At 42.9% G+C, this 17,229-nt stretch overlaps 2 protein-coding genes across 2 annotated transcripts in view; one reads left to right on the top strand and one right to left on the bottom strand.

The window, feature by feature from the left end:
• The window catches only part of LOC128755341 (astrocytic phosphoprotein PEA-15), a 35,011-nt gene extending 21,523 nt beyond the window's left edge, over nt 1–13,488 (top strand). The window contains exons 2-4 of the mRNA XM_053858667.1: nt 7,737–7,911; nt 8,027–8,182; nt 8,296–13,488. Coding sequence (XP_053714642.1) covers nt 7,740–7,911; nt 8,027–8,182; nt 8,296–8,360 — 393 coding nt within the window. The 5' untranslated portion in view covers nt 7,737–7,739 and the 3' untranslated portion in view covers nt 8,361–13,488. The remainder of the gene's footprint in view (nt 1–7,736; nt 7,912–8,026; nt 8,183–8,295) is intronic.
• A 237-nt stretch (nt 13,489–13,725) lies between these two features.
• Nucleotides 13,726–17,045, bottom strand: mrpl48 (mitochondrial ribosomal protein L48). Its single transcript, XM_053860143.1, has 8 exons — nt 16,899–17,045; nt 16,499–16,536; nt 16,340–16,371; nt 16,145–16,233; nt 14,474–14,643; nt 14,220–14,322; nt 14,065–14,154; nt 13,726–13,910 (listed from the first exon to the last, which is right to left on the bottom strand). The coding sequence occupies exons 1-8, from the start codon at nt 16,917–16,919 to the stop codon at nt 13,833–13,835; spliced, it is 621 nt and encodes a 206-aa protein (XP_053716118.1). The 5' UTR covers nt 16,920–17,045; the 3' UTR covers nt 13,726–13,832.
• Between the last annotated feature and the right edge of the window lie 184 nt (nt 17,046–17,229).

Here is a 17,229-nt window from a genome sequence, read left to right as displayed (position 1 = left end):
TAATGTCGTCTCCTCAAACCAACAAATTGCGTCCTCTCATCTTCTTGAGAGAACAAATGGTCAAAACAATCTGTGTGAAGGAAGTTGAAAAATTATACAGATCAGTGTAAAAACACAGCTGATATCAGCATTGTTATGTGTTCACGGCAGACATCGGCTCAGACCGAGGAACACATGTACTGCATCAGGTTACCCACTCAACGTCTCGATTCTATAGACGGTTATTGGACATAAGTCTAGGAGTTTGTTTACTTCTGCTGTGTTGCTGAGGCTAGTGCAGCCACATGTCACCCAGTCCGACTACGACAAATTTGCGTTTTCTCCAGTGGTCGATCTAAACTGCCTCCATTTTCAAAGTCCAAACTTACTAATGCAATAATTTGTTTTCTGAGCTCAATACACAGTGACATGAATGTTCTGTTTCCTCACTTTTCATTTCATATATTCGTACTTACAATTTCATTTTATCTTGAAGGCATTTTAGTAGCTAGATGTGTGTCCTACTAGCCTTATTTTAAGTACTTTTTCTTCATTTTATAGTTTTGGAACAGTCAGTACCAACTGCCTTGTTATGCTCTTCTCAGTGTCGCGTGCATGTATTTCTCTCCTTTCGATGATGCTGTTGTGATCCAACAATATCCTTCCAGTGTGAAGAAAATGCCACATGACAACGTCTATGAGATGATGTGGGATGAGAAAAATTTAAAACTGATGCCAGTTAAGAAGCCTATACAAATTTGTGTGTTACTTTTTAATTCACTAATGTGTATGTATTTACCGTCAAATTCTATTTCTAGTGAACGTGTTTTGCTGTAAACAGAACTGCTGTTTTCCCTGGATTCATGAAGACAGCATGGTGTCATCCTGTAGCCCAGTGTGAGGCTGTGTTGACTAAGTGCTGTATCGTACCTGGAAACAAGGCTGGTTGGTCAGTCGAACTGGACCCTGCTGCGACTGGACATTGTTTTTACCACCGTGGCCGGCCACTGCTGCAGGTATCTGGTTCCCAATTGCTAGTGGACAGGAGCCTGCTGGGTCGCAGCTGGTCGCACTTAAAAGCGTCCACTATTGAACACAGATCAATGGCGCCTCAAGCTACTTATGCCCACACTTTTCTGTCAGTTTTTGGATTGTGGCGTACATCACGTTAGAGAACTTAAGTTGAAGGCTGATAACAACAAATCTGGGCTCCTTTATTGCCGTCTATGTTTTGGAATTGTGTTCCTGTGGTTGCTGGCAGAGACTTCTGACCTGAGAAATGGATTTTCGGAGGCGGATGGTTTCAAGCCTGTGAGCTCTTCTAACTCCCACTCAGATGCTGCTGCAAGGCTGCAAAAGCAAAGAGAACAAGAGTTAATGTTTGCAATTGAGACAAAGGAGAAAATGGCACTGTGTATTAATATAGGAGCTTTTTATTTATTTATTTATTTAAAGATACAGTATTATTCAAGCAACGTTCCCTAAAATACTTTTGGGTAGAGCTTCAGGAGAGGATGAAACAAAGAGTGGGCCGGACTCCTACGCACTCCCTCCAAGAATGAAGCACATGGAAACAGAAAAAAAAAACGTCATTCGAACTTCTGCTTGAAATCTGGTTGAACGAAAGGAGAACACGAAGATAGAGCTGTAAGTTTTAATAAGGAAGGTACAGTTAATTATTACTTGATTCTCCTTCAAATAATCTGCACCTCATTCTCTGTTCTAAAAATGATTTTATAAAACCATGGACTGAACTGGTTCTGCTTGTTCCAAACCTGCCATGTGCATGGACAGCCTTCAAAGAGAGGAGACCGGGTGACATCGCAGTAGTAGTGGAGCCATGACTAACGTCAGAAATAGTGGCAGATTGATTTGTGTGTGTATATATCGTGAGGGACCGGTCCGCTTAGACGCCATTTCCCCAGCCTCTCACCCTAAACATGCCGTCCTAAACAAATGGCTAACCTCAACCAGGACTCTGAACCAAACTTAAACCCAATTATATTGGTCCAGTTTTATTGAGGTATTCATGCTCAAATTGAAGCTTGAGGCAAAAATGTCACCTCAAAGCAAAATGTCCTCACAAGTAGGTGTGTTTCTAGCAATCAGTCCCCAGCTATTCAAGTACATGTGTACGTGTGAGCACACATGCATAAATCTCAAATATCACCTTGTGCTATCCGTGATGTATGGTTGACTTTTGTACTGCAAAATACTACCGTAAATTTTCTGTATAATTTGGCTGAATTATTCCCCAATTCTAAGAAATGGTTCTTCCTTCTTGTTCACTATGTTGAGTTAAATCTAGACGTGCGCTACTGCTCCAGCAAAGACTTCAGTGGTGGGGGTGAGCACGCTGAATGAATGTGCTTATTCTGAATGTTGCAGAGGAAATGAGGGTCAACATGTGTAATACTGTTCTCATTTTGTTTTCTGTTTTCTTAAAATCCCCAGCAAATCACTTGTCATTTACTGCCTTCAACTCAATCCATGTCATGGGCTTCACAAAATGTTCACTTATTGTTACTCCTTCAACAGGAAATAAAAGTTAAAACAGGCTAATTTTAGCACCACTCTGACTTGCATCTGCTTTCCCATCCCTCCTCAGTCTGCATCAAGTTTTCATCTTTTGTGAGTTTTTGCATCACTGTGATGAAAACTGCTGGCTGTCGACAACCAAGCTTCAACACTGGCATCTTTGGAGGTCAGAATGCCGTACATTGGCAGTGATGGATGTTAGTGAGCTTGAAATTAGTGATGCTTTTTGACATGCTAGGGCCCTCTCATTGAATGAATGAATGTTTATTTTAAACTCCTCTAATATATTGTTATTACATTTCACATTTGTGTCTGTCATGATCGCTCAATGAGTCTGACCCAAGTGCAGAATCGTTTCCAGTAAACAGAAAACTCGAACGACGGGAGTAAGATTTAACGAGTTTTAATACAATGAACACAAATAATACACGAACTAGAAGGATAAACTGAGGACATCGACACCAGAACCGGAGCGAGGAGGGCAAACACGAAGGGAAGGGGTGAAAACGTGAAACAGAAAAGCAGGTGATTTAAGTTGAAAAATAGGATAACAGAAACGCGCTCTGAAACAAAACTCACGAGGCTAAACTAACACAAAGCGCTCGGTGGTGGATCGACACACACACAAACAAGCATAAAATGCGACATGGAGAAACAGAAAAGGCGAGTCTAAACAACAACACACACGTGATCGAGGAAGCTAAAAGAAAACGGGGGGAGATAAACTGAACAGGCGATAAAAGGATTCAAACACACACACAGAAAACAGAGATATCAATAGAAGGAACAAGAGATCGGAGGGTTGAGAGAGAGAACGTTACCATCAGAACAAGAAGTGACCATCTGGCAACACAGACTGGATTCCATGAGTAGAAATCCGCGTGGACTGATCAGCGGAATGATATCCAGCTGCGCTGCCATCAAGCTGGAAGCGATGGGATGAGAAAAGGAAACAACAGACCGGAATGCTGGAAATAACAAAATAAAAGCACACAACAAAACAAACCATAACAGAGTCATCTATTATTTCAAGAATTGACCACATGTTAACATGATGTAACGTCTCTGTATACTGTACTGAATCGCAAAAGACCATCTGTTATCAAGTAATTTGGTTTTAACAACAAATATGTTGTGCAATTGAAGTAGTTAGAAGGGCTGTCATAAGGGAAACTGCTGACGGACCTCACTGTGTGACTTCTTAACCATGTATAACTGTTGTCTTGTAAGCGTCTTACCTGACATTAGCTGTCCCTAGACAGAAGTCACAGACCAATTCTTTTTGAGGTTGTAAGGGTGTAGGTGTATTCCCCCCCAGGTTACATCTTCTTCATAGCCTCCTTTATCGCACCCATTTTCTCCCTCTACTTCTGACACGCTTCGTCCACCATGTCCCGTATCTCTCCTCCCCATGTGTACAAACTTGGTCTCCAAACTTTCCACTTGAGCTCTCCCTCTGATGTACTTGTTTCTAATCTTTTGATTACTGGCTGCTTGCTGTTTATGTCGACCTGTCAGCTCTTCCATCACCAGTTATGCAGTTTAGCATCTGTTGTTTATTTGGTGAAAGAAAAATAAACCTTGGCGAAAGTCACCAGCAGCTGGCAAGACTCTCTAAAATTTCATCAATAGGAGTGGTGAGGAAAATTGCAAGCGCTGCACCTCCAGTTGCTATGGAGATGTATGAAGGTGAGTGTGGATGAGTCTTGTCCAGGCGAATGTAGTGCGGGAGGATGCTCAGGACGTTTAGTAAACATGATTCAAAGTATTAATGGGGGAAAAAGTTAGCGCCCAACTATTAGACAAGGACTTTTATTCTGAATAGTTAGCTTTGTTAAGGGGTTTGTGGGGAGCTCAATCCTGTCGCTAGGTAACTGTCTCCAGTCCTAATGGCAAAGCCAAGCCTGGTTTCCATGGAAACGTTATTGGTGTGGAGGGGGAATGGAGTCTTGGTAGGTGTGTGTGTGTGTGCGCACAGAAAAGCACTTAACAAGTTGAAGGGCTACTAAACTATAAAGAGGAAATTAGTATGTGCTTGCAAAACAATATGTTAATGTAGTCGTGAGGTTTGAACACAGACTGGATCCAAGACGGTCCCCGCTGCTGCACTTGAAACACCAGCAGAAGTAGTTGAACCATGTTGGCGACATGCTGGACACGGGTGTGTTTCCTGCCTGGTGTGCGAGTGTGTGTGCCCATTAAACATATGGATACAAACTCATGAATGTGGAACATCCTGAGTAAAGTAAGAAGACTGGGAGAGAGCGAGCAGCATCCACTGGGAACCGGCAAACAAAAGCATGTTTGTTTTCCAGAGAATGCGAAGCACAGTGGCTCTCTATGCATAGAAACAGTGTCAGGCTCGTCCCGGAGATCAATTGGGGGTGGGGAAAGTTGGGGAGGGGTGTGGCAGGAGTTTAAGGGGGATTTTCACTTTTTCTCAGAGCATGATAAAGCTAAAACAATTAGCATTTCATGGTACTTCAGCTGGTTGGCTGTGTTCTGTCTGAACTTCACTGCTGAGGAACCTTTTTTGTTCAACCATGTTCAAGATGTCTGATGATAATAATAGTTAGCTGCATCTACTTTTTGTGTCTGAATGAGTCTGCAATGGGAAACACTTATCCTCAGTGGATGTTAGCGCAAGATTGAGGCTAGTGTTCTATTTTCCCTGGGTCCATCTTGAGCCTGAATCTGCCACCTTCCTTTGGTGGAGGGTTTCAGGTAGGTGCAGCTGCAGACCGTGAAGGAATCCTACCATCGGCCTCTGGACGGTACTGTATGTGTTGTATTGATTTACTTGAGGACCAAAACAAATGTTGTTTTGTGGTACTTTGTTAGCCAGGTGATATAATATCACTTGAGTAAAGCTGATGTGAAATGTGTTTCTTCTTAATAATGGCCCAAATTGCTGCTCATAAGTACAGATGCAGCCGCCCGTGGAACTATTTTTAGAGATCACATGACTTCACAGACAAACGTTCGAGGGTGAGAAATGTTGCCACTCTGTCCATTGAGTGTGTCCCCTCTTTTATTCCCTAAAAGTACACAAAAGCAGCGCCAGTCCATTGTGGTGCAAAACAGAAAGTAGGCTGGGTGACCGGGTCATGGAGGCAGGGACGACCACCCCGCACACTCACACACTCACACCGCAGACACTTCTTTCACTCACTCTGCTTGTAGTCACTGCTCACGAAAACGCAGACAGATATGCGAACCTGCAGTCCCTTGAACTTGGACTCCTGTGGAGATGCAGCATTCGATCAGAGAGCGTCTGTTTTCTTGCTTCATTCTTTCCAAAAGTGCCGCACTCGTCTGTGGCTGACTCTCTTATATTGGGCCGTCTCCATGTTTTTGAGTCGGCTAAGCGCGATAAAACACAGATTCTCGAACTTTCAACATTCCCTAGAATAGCGCCTTCTTGTGGCTGTGTGACGCAAGTCCTCCTCCTCCTCCTCTATATAGGTCACCATCACACCACTCGTTCCCGCTTATCAGTTGAGACTGGGGGGATCAGAGGCAGACAGAGTTTCGTGCCCATGATGCACGGAGCCGCAGCCTCTCGCCAGCTGCCTGATGCCATGCTGGAGTGGGGGTGGATAGTGTGACACAGAAAAGCGCAGCCAATGACTGTGTGCATGTGTGTTGCATTTTTATTGAGCTGGAAAATGTAAGGCGTGTTCATTTAAGTGTTCATAGCAGGAACTATCGTTCCACCCAAATGCAGTGCCACTCACCGCCGCTGAGATATATAGCAGCGGTGTGTCGTGTGGTTAGATTTGTGACATAAATGACAGCGTGGACGAAAACAAAGCTCAATTTATGAAAGGAGTTTAAAATCTAATTTGCATTTGGGCAGCATATTTGTGACATTCTGCCGAGCACAGCACCACAAGGGTTATGTAACACGTTTGTTTCTTAAATCCCCATCACACAGTATTTGGATGGAGGTGTTTGAAAGTGCATTTGTTGACAGGTATTTTGTTAGATTTACGCTGCAAATAATGTTTAGTAGCCTCTCAGATGCACACACTTTTATAATTAATAATAATAATAAATCATCTTCGATCACCGCTGTGTGACTCTAGGTGCAAAATAAGTGATGTGTGGATAATCTGTGGCTCTCGGAGCGGTAATTGCTAAATCAGATGACAGTCACCTGTGTGTCAACGTGAGTAGTTTGACCCAAATGTTTTTAATAGCTGTGATCTGTAAACTCAGTTACGTGTTATTCCTCCATAAGATCACAGATAGTCGATGTCTCATTCTCTCTTTCGTTCTCTGCCAGTGTGTTTTTACGACCCTAAAATGAGTCAAATGCAGGCAGAATGTCATCTGACTCTTTCTTAGTTTGAAATAAGAATGTGCTCTCAGATATTGGATTATATTCTCTATTATAGCGTCCCACCCCCTCCAGGTCACCCTGACACCACTGGGCAGCAGCTTCAGTGGCATCCACCAGGGAGCCATTTCGATGCTCCTGTCTGTCCAGTGCTGTCATGTTGGACAGCAGTAAAGCTGATGGGACTGAGTGTCCATTGTTTATTGACGATCATTTGTTTATTATCTGTTTACACGATATTTTTTATATTATTATCTATTTACTGATAACTATGCATATTTTATTTATAGATTCATTTCGTCATGATATTATGGGTGTTTTCTTATTTGTCTTGTGTTGTTTGATAGCTTGTGACTTTGATATTTCTGGTCTATCTTTAATGTCTTTGGTATGTGTCAGTATCTTTGTTGTCATCACGTTGAATTGCGGGACTAATAAAGTCTGTCTAATCTAATCTAATGTGATCTGATTATAAATAAAGGCCAACCATTCTCTTCCCTGAGGACATGCACTGTTTTGTTGTGACTTATGAAGCTGAAGCACATGAGTCTGTGACAGGAGGGGCTCCGCACTTGACTCCACTGCAGCTTTGCCCCAGTGGAAAAGCATGAATCTTTAATTTTCCCTACCAATTTTAACATTTATGTTGAAGAGACAGTAAATGTGGTGGTGGACGGCTAATGTGTGAGAGCGAAGAAGCCATTTCATCATATGGTTTGTCATATGCTATTGCCATTAACTTCCAAACTGTTCCACTGCAGGAAGTCAGTGGGTGGTTTTCCTCGCTGCTCTTGTGTTTAGCTCTAGTTTCTGAACTGCGACTTCCTCTTTACCAAGTCTTAAAGCTGAAACCTCTCTCTCGTCTTCCTCTGAGCAGAACATGGCGGAGTACAGCTCTCTGCTCAACGACCTGTCTGAAAACATCACCAATGAGGACCTGGAGCAGCTCAAGTCGGCCTGTAAGGAGGACATCCCAGAGGACCAGAGCAACAACATCACCTCCTCCAAAGAGTGGTTCAGTTACCTGGAGAAGAATGACAAGTTGGCGCAGGGTGAGGCGCGGCGAGCGCTCAGCCGTGAACTGTGTTTGGGTTTTTTTTTGTTCTCTGGAGCTGCTGCCTCACCTGTGAAGTCTAAAATTATAGCCAGTGTTCTCGCCCCCTGCAGATAATCTGTCGTACATCGAGCACATCTTTGAGATCTCACGACGACCAGACCTGCTGACGAGGGTGATCGAGTATCGCACCACGGTCCTGAAGATCTCTGAGGATGATGAAATTGACACGAAACTCACACGCATCCCTTCTGCCAAGAAGTACAAAGGTATGTGTGCAGTCACGAGTCCTGCTGGGATGTGCTTCAATGCTGCGACCTAGTGGCCAAATGTAAAAGTACATCCATATATGATGTTCTGTTTTCCCCCCCCAACCCTGAAGACATCATCCGCCAGCCGTCGGAAGACGAGATCATCAAGTTGGCTCCTCCGCCCAAGAAGGTGTGAGGAGGACGGCGGCGCCGCTGACCGTTGCACCTTGGTTTCTTTGCTCCTGGCACTCCAATCAGCTGACCAACAGTTTCTGACCAACATCCCACCCCCACACACCCAGTATGTACACACACACACACACACGCACACACACACGCTGCAACCACAGCGCTCGCCGTACCCTCCCCCAGCCCCCACCAAATCCTGCACTTGCTCTCACAACCAATCAGATTGTAGCGATGCAACAGCGTCCTCTTCTTCTTCCTCCCCACTCAACGATGACGGCTGCCCGGAGAAGAAATCTGCAAACTGGGAGACCAAGCCGGACAAACTCTCCCACGACGCTGTGTTTATGCAAGTGTTGTATCTGGGTGTGTGTCCCAACCCTCATTATTTAAACTCATTGTTTTGTATAAACCTTTATACAAACAATTATTTTAATCACCTTAAAGTGCGAAGAAGCCAAAAAATATATATAGTCATGTGACCAATACATTTCAAATTCAAAACTTAAAAATAGAAGTGAATGAATCCCTGCTTCACTTAGTCTGAATCCAGGTTTGATCCAACGCCATCGCCATGGGAACACTGTGTAATGAAGCATATCTAAAATTTAAAGGGCACCGCTCCTCAGGTCGAGGCACTCGATGCATTCCCTTTACTCAACCAGTGACCTACTACTTTAGAGAAAGGTGTGGTAGAATATCATTGAAAACAAGCCAATATCTGCCTTTCGTTTGAAAAGATAGAAAAATCTCGGGACTATTTTAACCCTGGAAGCTCATCCACGAGACCAGTGACTGGACGTGTAAATATCAATCTCTAATGAAAAAGATGGAAAACTAGCGTGAAGTCAGTGAGACGTCCGTGGGAGACGGTCCAAATCCTTTTTTTTTTTTATTTATTGACCATCTCTTGCTTTAAGAGAATGGAGTACTTGGGAGCTCAGCTACGCCAAAATCTAATTCAAACAATTGGCTGGGAAGTCAGTGATTTTAACCTTCCTACCACCGTTCCCCTGCTAGACTGTTGAAACTTGGCATTTGAACTGCTATTTTAAACACTGTGTTTCATTTATCCCTGCAATGAAGCCTTATCACGCTTTCTGTTGATCCAAATTACTGCTGGGTGCAGCTGCTCTCGCCATGAACGGTCGCCCATTAATAACTCGTACAGTAACACTTTTTTTTTTCTTTGTCAAACTTCAACATCATGACACAGACTTTGTTTTCGTGACTTTTGTTCTTTCCTATGCATTTGCTTCTGTACCCAACTGTAATGTAACCTGCTATGAAACTGAAGACTCCTGTAAAACTGAGGTAATATCATGGTTCTGGTTGTGACAGATGTAGTGACACGTCTAAAATGCATTGTTTTGTTTAGCATTATCATTGTCATACAATCATGACGTTTCTGCTTCAACTGGCACGGCTGATGTAAGTAGAGAATATAGTGATTTATAGTTCATGTCATCTGCCGTAATGTCGTGTCAGCCAGGTCGGTAGCATGGATAGATAACCCTGAAGTTACTCTCTGGCGAAATGCTGCTGTGCGACTAAACCTGTGCTCCACGTGCGTCTGCAGCCGCTGTTCCTGTAGAAGGGACGAGAGCAATTCACACGTTTCCAGGCAAATCTTTGTGGAAGTGCTGCATGTTTGTGTTGAACACATATTCATCTGAGATGTTCCTAGACCAGAGTCCTCCACATCTCACCACGTGCCTCCTTCCTGTAATGATAAACCATCTTTTCCAAGCCAAACGCGAATCACAGTCACAGTTCCGTTGTTTACATTCCATCATGAAGCATGTCTGCTGAAAGCTAGCTTGAGCATCACTGTCCTTCAAGCACGGTCTCGCACTAAGTTGCATATTAACATTCCTGCTGCTTCTCACGATGATCCATATCAAACCAAGCGTGGTGACCTTTACTGAACTTTCTATTCAACTCCAACGCTGCAGGAAATCCTGTCCATGAAAGAAAACAGGATGTGTGACAACGCACAACTCAAGAGCAGGGTCCCTCATGTAACCTAGACCTTCAGACTAAGACAAACACTCTTCTTTGACCTGAGCTTCATCTGAATTGAACCATATACCGTAGTTCACTCAGTCACTGGGGCACAGTGACTAGGTCTGGCAACCCAAACAGGCAAGCTACCTATATAAATACCACTGAAATGAAAGACGACTGACTGTGATTTCAATAGCAGAGTTTGTGTATGCTAGTCTGCTCAAGTATAACCAATGAGTTTTATGTGTGTCTTACTAAAATGGTTAGGCAGCAGAGCGGACATTCTTGGAACCCAGTGGGAGCACTGCATCTGTCACAGCCCACCACAAGGAAGCAGTTGATCTGACTGCTATGATCTGTGGCTAACCACGTCACTGAACATTAATAGTTATTCTTTCCCAAAAAGTGCTGTTATTTGAGTTTGATCACCGTATGCTTTTAGGTAACTAGTGAATTTTCTTTTGAGCTTCAGTCTGTGATGGATTCATGTCGTGGTAGTCGTGATCGGGGCGGGTCGGTTTTGTCGTGACTGTGCGGAACTGTTAACTTCTCCCTGTTGTACCCCACCTTATTTAAAAGCAGCCACCACTGCTGTCTCCATGGCAACAATTGCACAGCTGCTCCGATCTCATCACCGGGCAGATATTTCCTTTTTGCATCGCTGACTTCTCCTCTGTAGCTGTCTGTGCATAATATTTATGAATATAACAACATATCAGTCACAAATGATGTCAAATTTGGATTTCCATACACCAAGTACATATCAACTCAGTGAATGCTGCAGAATAACAAAGAAATCTAACCAACAACACAGGCGCAGTACATGAAGACGAGGACATAATGTGAAGGTGTTCACTCTAAACGTAATATTTGCTTCAAGAGCTGATTGTTTTTGGCGTCTTTCATTTCTTTTTATTTGTCTGTAAATATGTATTCTGAATATCTATCCCAAGTGTTCTGTTTTGCAAATGAATTAATTTATTTTAGTCTATGAAAGTACATATATAAATATATATATTGTCGTTTTGAGTTTACTAACTGGAAACAACTGAAGGGGTAAATACTAACTAATGTTGGACCATGCATCGACACCTTTATGTCGTGTTACTTTCTGTTTGTGTTTGCATTTCTCAGTGAAGGATGAAAAAAAAATAGATATTCATTTCAATGTATTTACTTCAGTGTAGCATTTTAGTTTGTTGTGTTGTGGGTGATCCGACGTTTTGTGGCCACTGCTCGTGAGAGTTTCTAACCATGACAAAAGAAAAAGCTTGTCGTATTGCTTGTGTGCAGGTCACAAGCATTTTTACCTTGGTCAGTTTTACATCGTTCCGGTGGGGGGGAAATGCGCAAACAGATTTATTAGCAGTTCCATATGCAAGTCAGTGCGCGAGTAGAGGTCAATGCAGGTCGTGAGAGTGAGAGTAGAGGAATAGATTTAGAGGTGGAGTTGAAGTAGAAAGTGATCAGAGCGTCAGGTATCGATGACTGAATGTGGCAAGTCTTGCACAAGAATGCTGTACGATGATGAGACCCTTTTGTGTTTGCGTCTGCTAATCCGACCAGTTGCCACGTTAGCGACAGATGTGGCGCCTTTCATTCACATCTGAGGTAAATGTTTACAAGTAATGCACAAGATAAGGTCAAGATTGTAAGGTAATCCTGTGTGTGTGTGTGTGTGTGTGTGTGTTGAACAATCTTGGTTTGAGATATTGTCTGGTTTCAAGTGTGTGTGTGTGTGTGGGTGTTGTTGCTGATGGAGGTTAGTCGTTGCACCCAACGCCGAATTGTTCGCCACACGACTTTGAGGCCGCAGCTGAACAAGTGTTGTGTCCTGGTGAAGTGCACTCTACTTTGTTGAGGGGTCTGAAAAATGTTGTCCCAGCTCTGCTGCTGCAGCAGCATGGCAGGTCTCTGTCTTCAGGCAAGTTTGAGCAAGCAAGTGCGGCTACATGAAGCCACACTGGAACTACTTCTTATTAGTCCATTCTTATTCCAATTACGTGTTTGCCTTGTGACCTTGCAAATTGATTCTTTTTCCAGACCGTTTTACCTCAGTGCTGCTGCTCCTCTCCCCACAGCACTGTTGATGCACTGATTTCATGTACGTGGAGCACGATGAAGCAACACTTAGTAGATAAGGTAACATCTTGACTTGTTAGAACTACAGCTCCAACCAGTGTAGGAGGAGCCTGGGGTCACATGCTTGCCTGACGTTTCAGAACCCCAGGATTTGAGTTAGACATGCGCCTCAGTTGTATTACAACACATGTACTGTGTATATATATTTGGACCATGTGATCATTCACGAAAATGAACTGTATCATCCGCCTGTCAAACAATTCATGTAAACAAACCCTTCAGCGGCGAAGCTAGGAGCAGAGCACGGTTGTTCCACGCACAACCAAAGTCGTGTGGTGCACGTCAGGCAGGTGTCTGGACATGATGAACAAGTGCTGGGGCGGTTTTGGAAGCTGAGACATTGACACGCTAACAGGAAGTGACAGAACAGCAGTGTGACACAACTGAAGATTGTAGTTACCACCTCAAGTCCCCTTAGGATTAGTGCAAAACTGAAACCTCAGAGTAGGATTCACCCTTCGTTTTGGGAGGACGTGACATAGAGCTGCTAATTGGTTTCTTTGAACACTTCTGTAGAGACTGCGGCAGAAAAGGAGACATTAACAAGTAAATAGCGACTGTAATTGAAGTCAGCAGTTGAGTTCAGTGTTTTCTCGTGCACGTATTGACATGTGTATCAATCATGGTGTCAGTCACATGGTGTTGCTTAGATAAACAATGCTGTTTGTTTGACAGTTAGCAGCTAAAATGTGTGCCATGTTTCCTGAGAGCGCCACTGCACTTGGTGACAGTAAAAAAGAAAAAAAAAAATCAGCAGTTTTTTCCTTTACACGTTCAACATCCCAACATGACCCTGTCAGACGCTGTGGGCTCTGTGCTGTTAGAGACTCTGCTCTCATGGGACTAAAAGGATTATTTTACGACTGCAGGACGTTTAACCATCAAGATGTGGCTTTTTGTCATGAATTCAATGAGACTGAACTGTAATTTTGCCATTCTTGTCATTGTGCTAAAACATAAATATTATATATTAAAATATATTTGCTAACCTGTAAAGTGTTGTGTGCAATTGTGTTGTTCATTGCTCATAGAATCTATTAGAATCTATAATCCACCCAACAATTCTACAAAACATGATACATGGGCAGGGCTATGAGGAAAGCAACCTCATAGCCCTGATGAACTGACTTGATGAAACTTAACTTTTGTGGTGAAGTGAAGAATCAGCATGTATATATGCTCATATGCAAAAAAAAGGCTTTTTTTCATTTCCAAAAGACATTTTTAATCCGACCATCTGCAGACAAGACTGAAACAAAATGTTCACTGTAGAATGAAAAATCCATTTGAGTCTTAATATATACATATATTGAATGTTTGAACTGCTGTGGCATCACTGGTTTATCTGAGAAATGAGTCCCTCCAGCTCTGGGCGCGCCTTGAAACGCCCCAAAAAATCTGCTTCCGTGTGCTAGGAAAAAGGAAATAAGAAGTATGAGTAACACAAGATACAAGGATCCACTGGTACATTAATATACTCTCATTTTTCCCCGTTCCCATTTAGTCATCTTTTTCTCCTAAATGCGTAAGGTATTTTGGCCTGGAGTCTCAGTGAAGAAACATACCTCCTTCACAGAGAGCTGCACCCCCTCAGGTTGATTCTTCAGGAGGAGCTCCATGAGAGTGGGACAAAGTGTTGCTGTGAGACTTTTTAGCTGCAGGTTTGGACAAAAGAGTCAGCACCTTGATGTTAACAGAAGATTCCTTTCAAAGGCTGTACCTGAAGTACCCGTGTATGCGTCTTTAATATGGAGTCTACGAGCATTTTGGTGCCCTGCTCCTGCATGAGATACACCTCCTTAGTGTGAGTTGGCAGGGCATAGCTGGAAGACACAAGAACACTTGAGAGCTTTATCCACATTTACTAAGAACACATCCATACACAGTGGAAAGATCTGCATCATCAAATCAAGAATATACCATGAACTGACAACGGCTCAGAGGCCAAATCTGCGCGCCTCCAAATACACTCACCAATCTGAGACGGTGATGTTGAGTCGATGGCAGAGGTTGTGGATGTACTGGGAATAATGCTCCACCAAAGTCATGTCATAACCAACGATTTCCACATTGAGAGTCCCGTAAGAAGTACTTGACGCTGCCAACATTTCCTTCATCTGAATTCTTTCCTTCTTCTTTTTCGGCTGGAAATAAAGCCCAAAAGCACAAATACATCAAAGTTCAACTGATGAAGTGTATGGTTCATGGAGAGCAGCGAGGCTCACATCCTGCCTCCATCAGTCAGCTTGCAATTCAAACTATGAAAGAAAGAAACACTCTGGGGAGCTGTTCCTGATAGAGCAGCACGACATGGCTGAACAGATGAATCACACATGACATTGAGACTTTTGAAAAATCGAGCAATGTCTTAAATGATGAGTTTTCTTTTACATTCCAGGAAGTTATATTCTGGCAAATCGTCAGTCAACTGTTGTCACGAAAATAAACATAAACACATTAACATCATCTAAGGTGGCGTTATTGGGGAGGCGGCGTGAGCCACGTGAAAATAAAGAAACTGCTAAAATGGCGAGCTCATCAACAAAAAATGAGAAGCAGCAGTGAACTTTGGATTCATTTTTCATGCAAGAAATTGCCGGTGTCCAATGTGGCCCCAGTGGCAGCGGGATTCAGGCTGTTCACGTCGTGAACTAAACTGGTATTGAGAGAAACCGACGCGTTTCATTAGGATCTCGATTGGTTGTTAAAAACACAGTAAATGGCTTTGTGATTTAGTATGACATTCACAGTAAAATGCATTCACTTTAAAAATAAATGCACAAAAGACATACACCGGACTCGAACTAGAAACCTCGGGAATCATAGGGCAGAGTTTTAACTGCTACACTGCTTCAACTGAGCACAGCTTTGTTTGCCATGCTGCAGCTTTGAATAGACTTGGACCAGGATCCTTCATGTGCCACAAAATGACACTATACATAAACTGTAGTGAAACTGGTTCAAATAAAGGGGGCTGGTGGGGTAGGTTAGCCCGGGGAATAATTCGGCCTAGGACCACTGCTGCACACAAGTTAGAGAACGTAAGAGGTAGGTTAACACAGGAAAGGTTTCAGGATGTTTGAAGCTGCCGCACTTTTATAGCAGACAAATACACTGCCTGGCAAAAAAAAAAGGGTCATACACTCTAATATTTTGTTGGACCACCTTTAGCTTTGCTCACAGCACACATTCGCTGTGGCATAGTTTCGATAAGCTTCTGAAATGTCACAAGATTTATTTCCATCCAGTGTTGCATTCGTTTTTCACCAAGATCTTGCATTGATGATGGTAGAGTCTGACCGCTGCGTAAAGCCTTCTCCAGCACTTCCCAAAGATTCTCAATGGGGTTCAGGTCTGGACTCTGTGGTGGCCAATCCATGTGTGAAAATGATGTCTCATGCTCCCTGAACCAGTCTTTCACAATTTGAGCCCGATGAATCCTAGCATTGTCATCTTGGAATATACCCGTGCCAGTTATTCAGTATATTCTCAGGTAGTCCGCTGACCTCATTCTTTGAGCACATAATGTTGCTGAACCTAGACCCTATATTTGCTTAGTTAAATCCAGGTGGCAACTTTTTTTTTGGCCAGGGAGTGTATATTTTAACTTTAAAAAACACAGTCTGATGAAGATTGAGGTCTCACCGCTTCTTTGATTAAAAGATGCCTCCACCTCCCGATCCCATAGGTGGGCATGCCATTGTAGTGCCTGTCATTACGAAGCGTGACACCTCCTGCAGGTAAGACACGGATAACAAATACAGTCCACGCTGATGTAGATCCTGACACTTTTTAAAAATGTCTTTCAAGCCAAGTAAAACTGATATTCCAGATACTTGCCCCCCACAGGATGTAAGCTCAGCGGTGTGGCCCTTTGAAATAGAAATTGAAGCTATTAGAACTGATGACTGAAATGCAACAACATCTCAACAACTGCATGCATGAACAGTCACTGGTCGTCCGCTCACACTCCTCATACAGATCACAGTAAATACTCACCGGCATAGAAGAAGCGCTTGACTCAAAAGAGGTGAGACCTGAAATGACAAGACAGAAATCATGAGCTCAACTCTAACTATTATTTGATTTGACAAACAACAAACAAACAAACAAACAAACAAACTCTAAACTCTTTAAGACCACGTATAATATATGTGCGATCAATGGTAGGTAACGCTACTTTTTCTTTTCCCCTTCTTTCATTAGGGAATTTATTCGCTTCCAGAGTGACATGCGTCACTTGGTACTTGATAGTAATATGCGAGATGTATATTTAATAAAACACAGCTATAAGCCGGTGACTCATATGCAATGTGGTATCACTGAAGTTGTACTGTCGTGCAGTTTGACCTTACAGCGAGAGTAAAATCCTTCAAACGGAGCGCACTTTACACGTTACCTTTCGGAGGACGGGATGCATAGTCCAAAGGCTGTCTCTGCTTTTGAATAGACGCAAATCAAAAGCGCGACAAAGAAGAAAATCTACAAGCAGAACAATTCCCCTCTAAACTATAGCACAAGGAGGAAACGTAACGCTAACCGGAAACTAGTCCGTTTCTTTTTGTGTTCCTCGTTTATCACGACATGTAGTTCCGGGCCGACTGTTGACCTCCGTTAATTGAACAATCAGTACCTTTTATAACATTGAGTATAACAATGATTATCATAGAAAATAATTATATGCTGTGATTCATAACATCTGTGATAATAAACATTTGTCAATCAATTGA

This window comes from Synchiropus splendidus, chromosome 3, assembly GCF_027744825.2.
Source record: "Synchiropus splendidus isolate RoL2022-P1 chromosome 3, RoL_Sspl_1.0, whole genome shotgun sequence".
In the NCBI taxonomy this organism is placed as follows: domain Eukaryota; kingdom Metazoa; phylum Chordata; class Actinopteri; order Syngnathiformes; family Callionymidae; genus Synchiropus; species Synchiropus splendidus.
The sequence above is the reverse complement of the archived record's forward strand: the minus strand, read 5'-3'. Positions and strand labels throughout refer to the sequence as shown.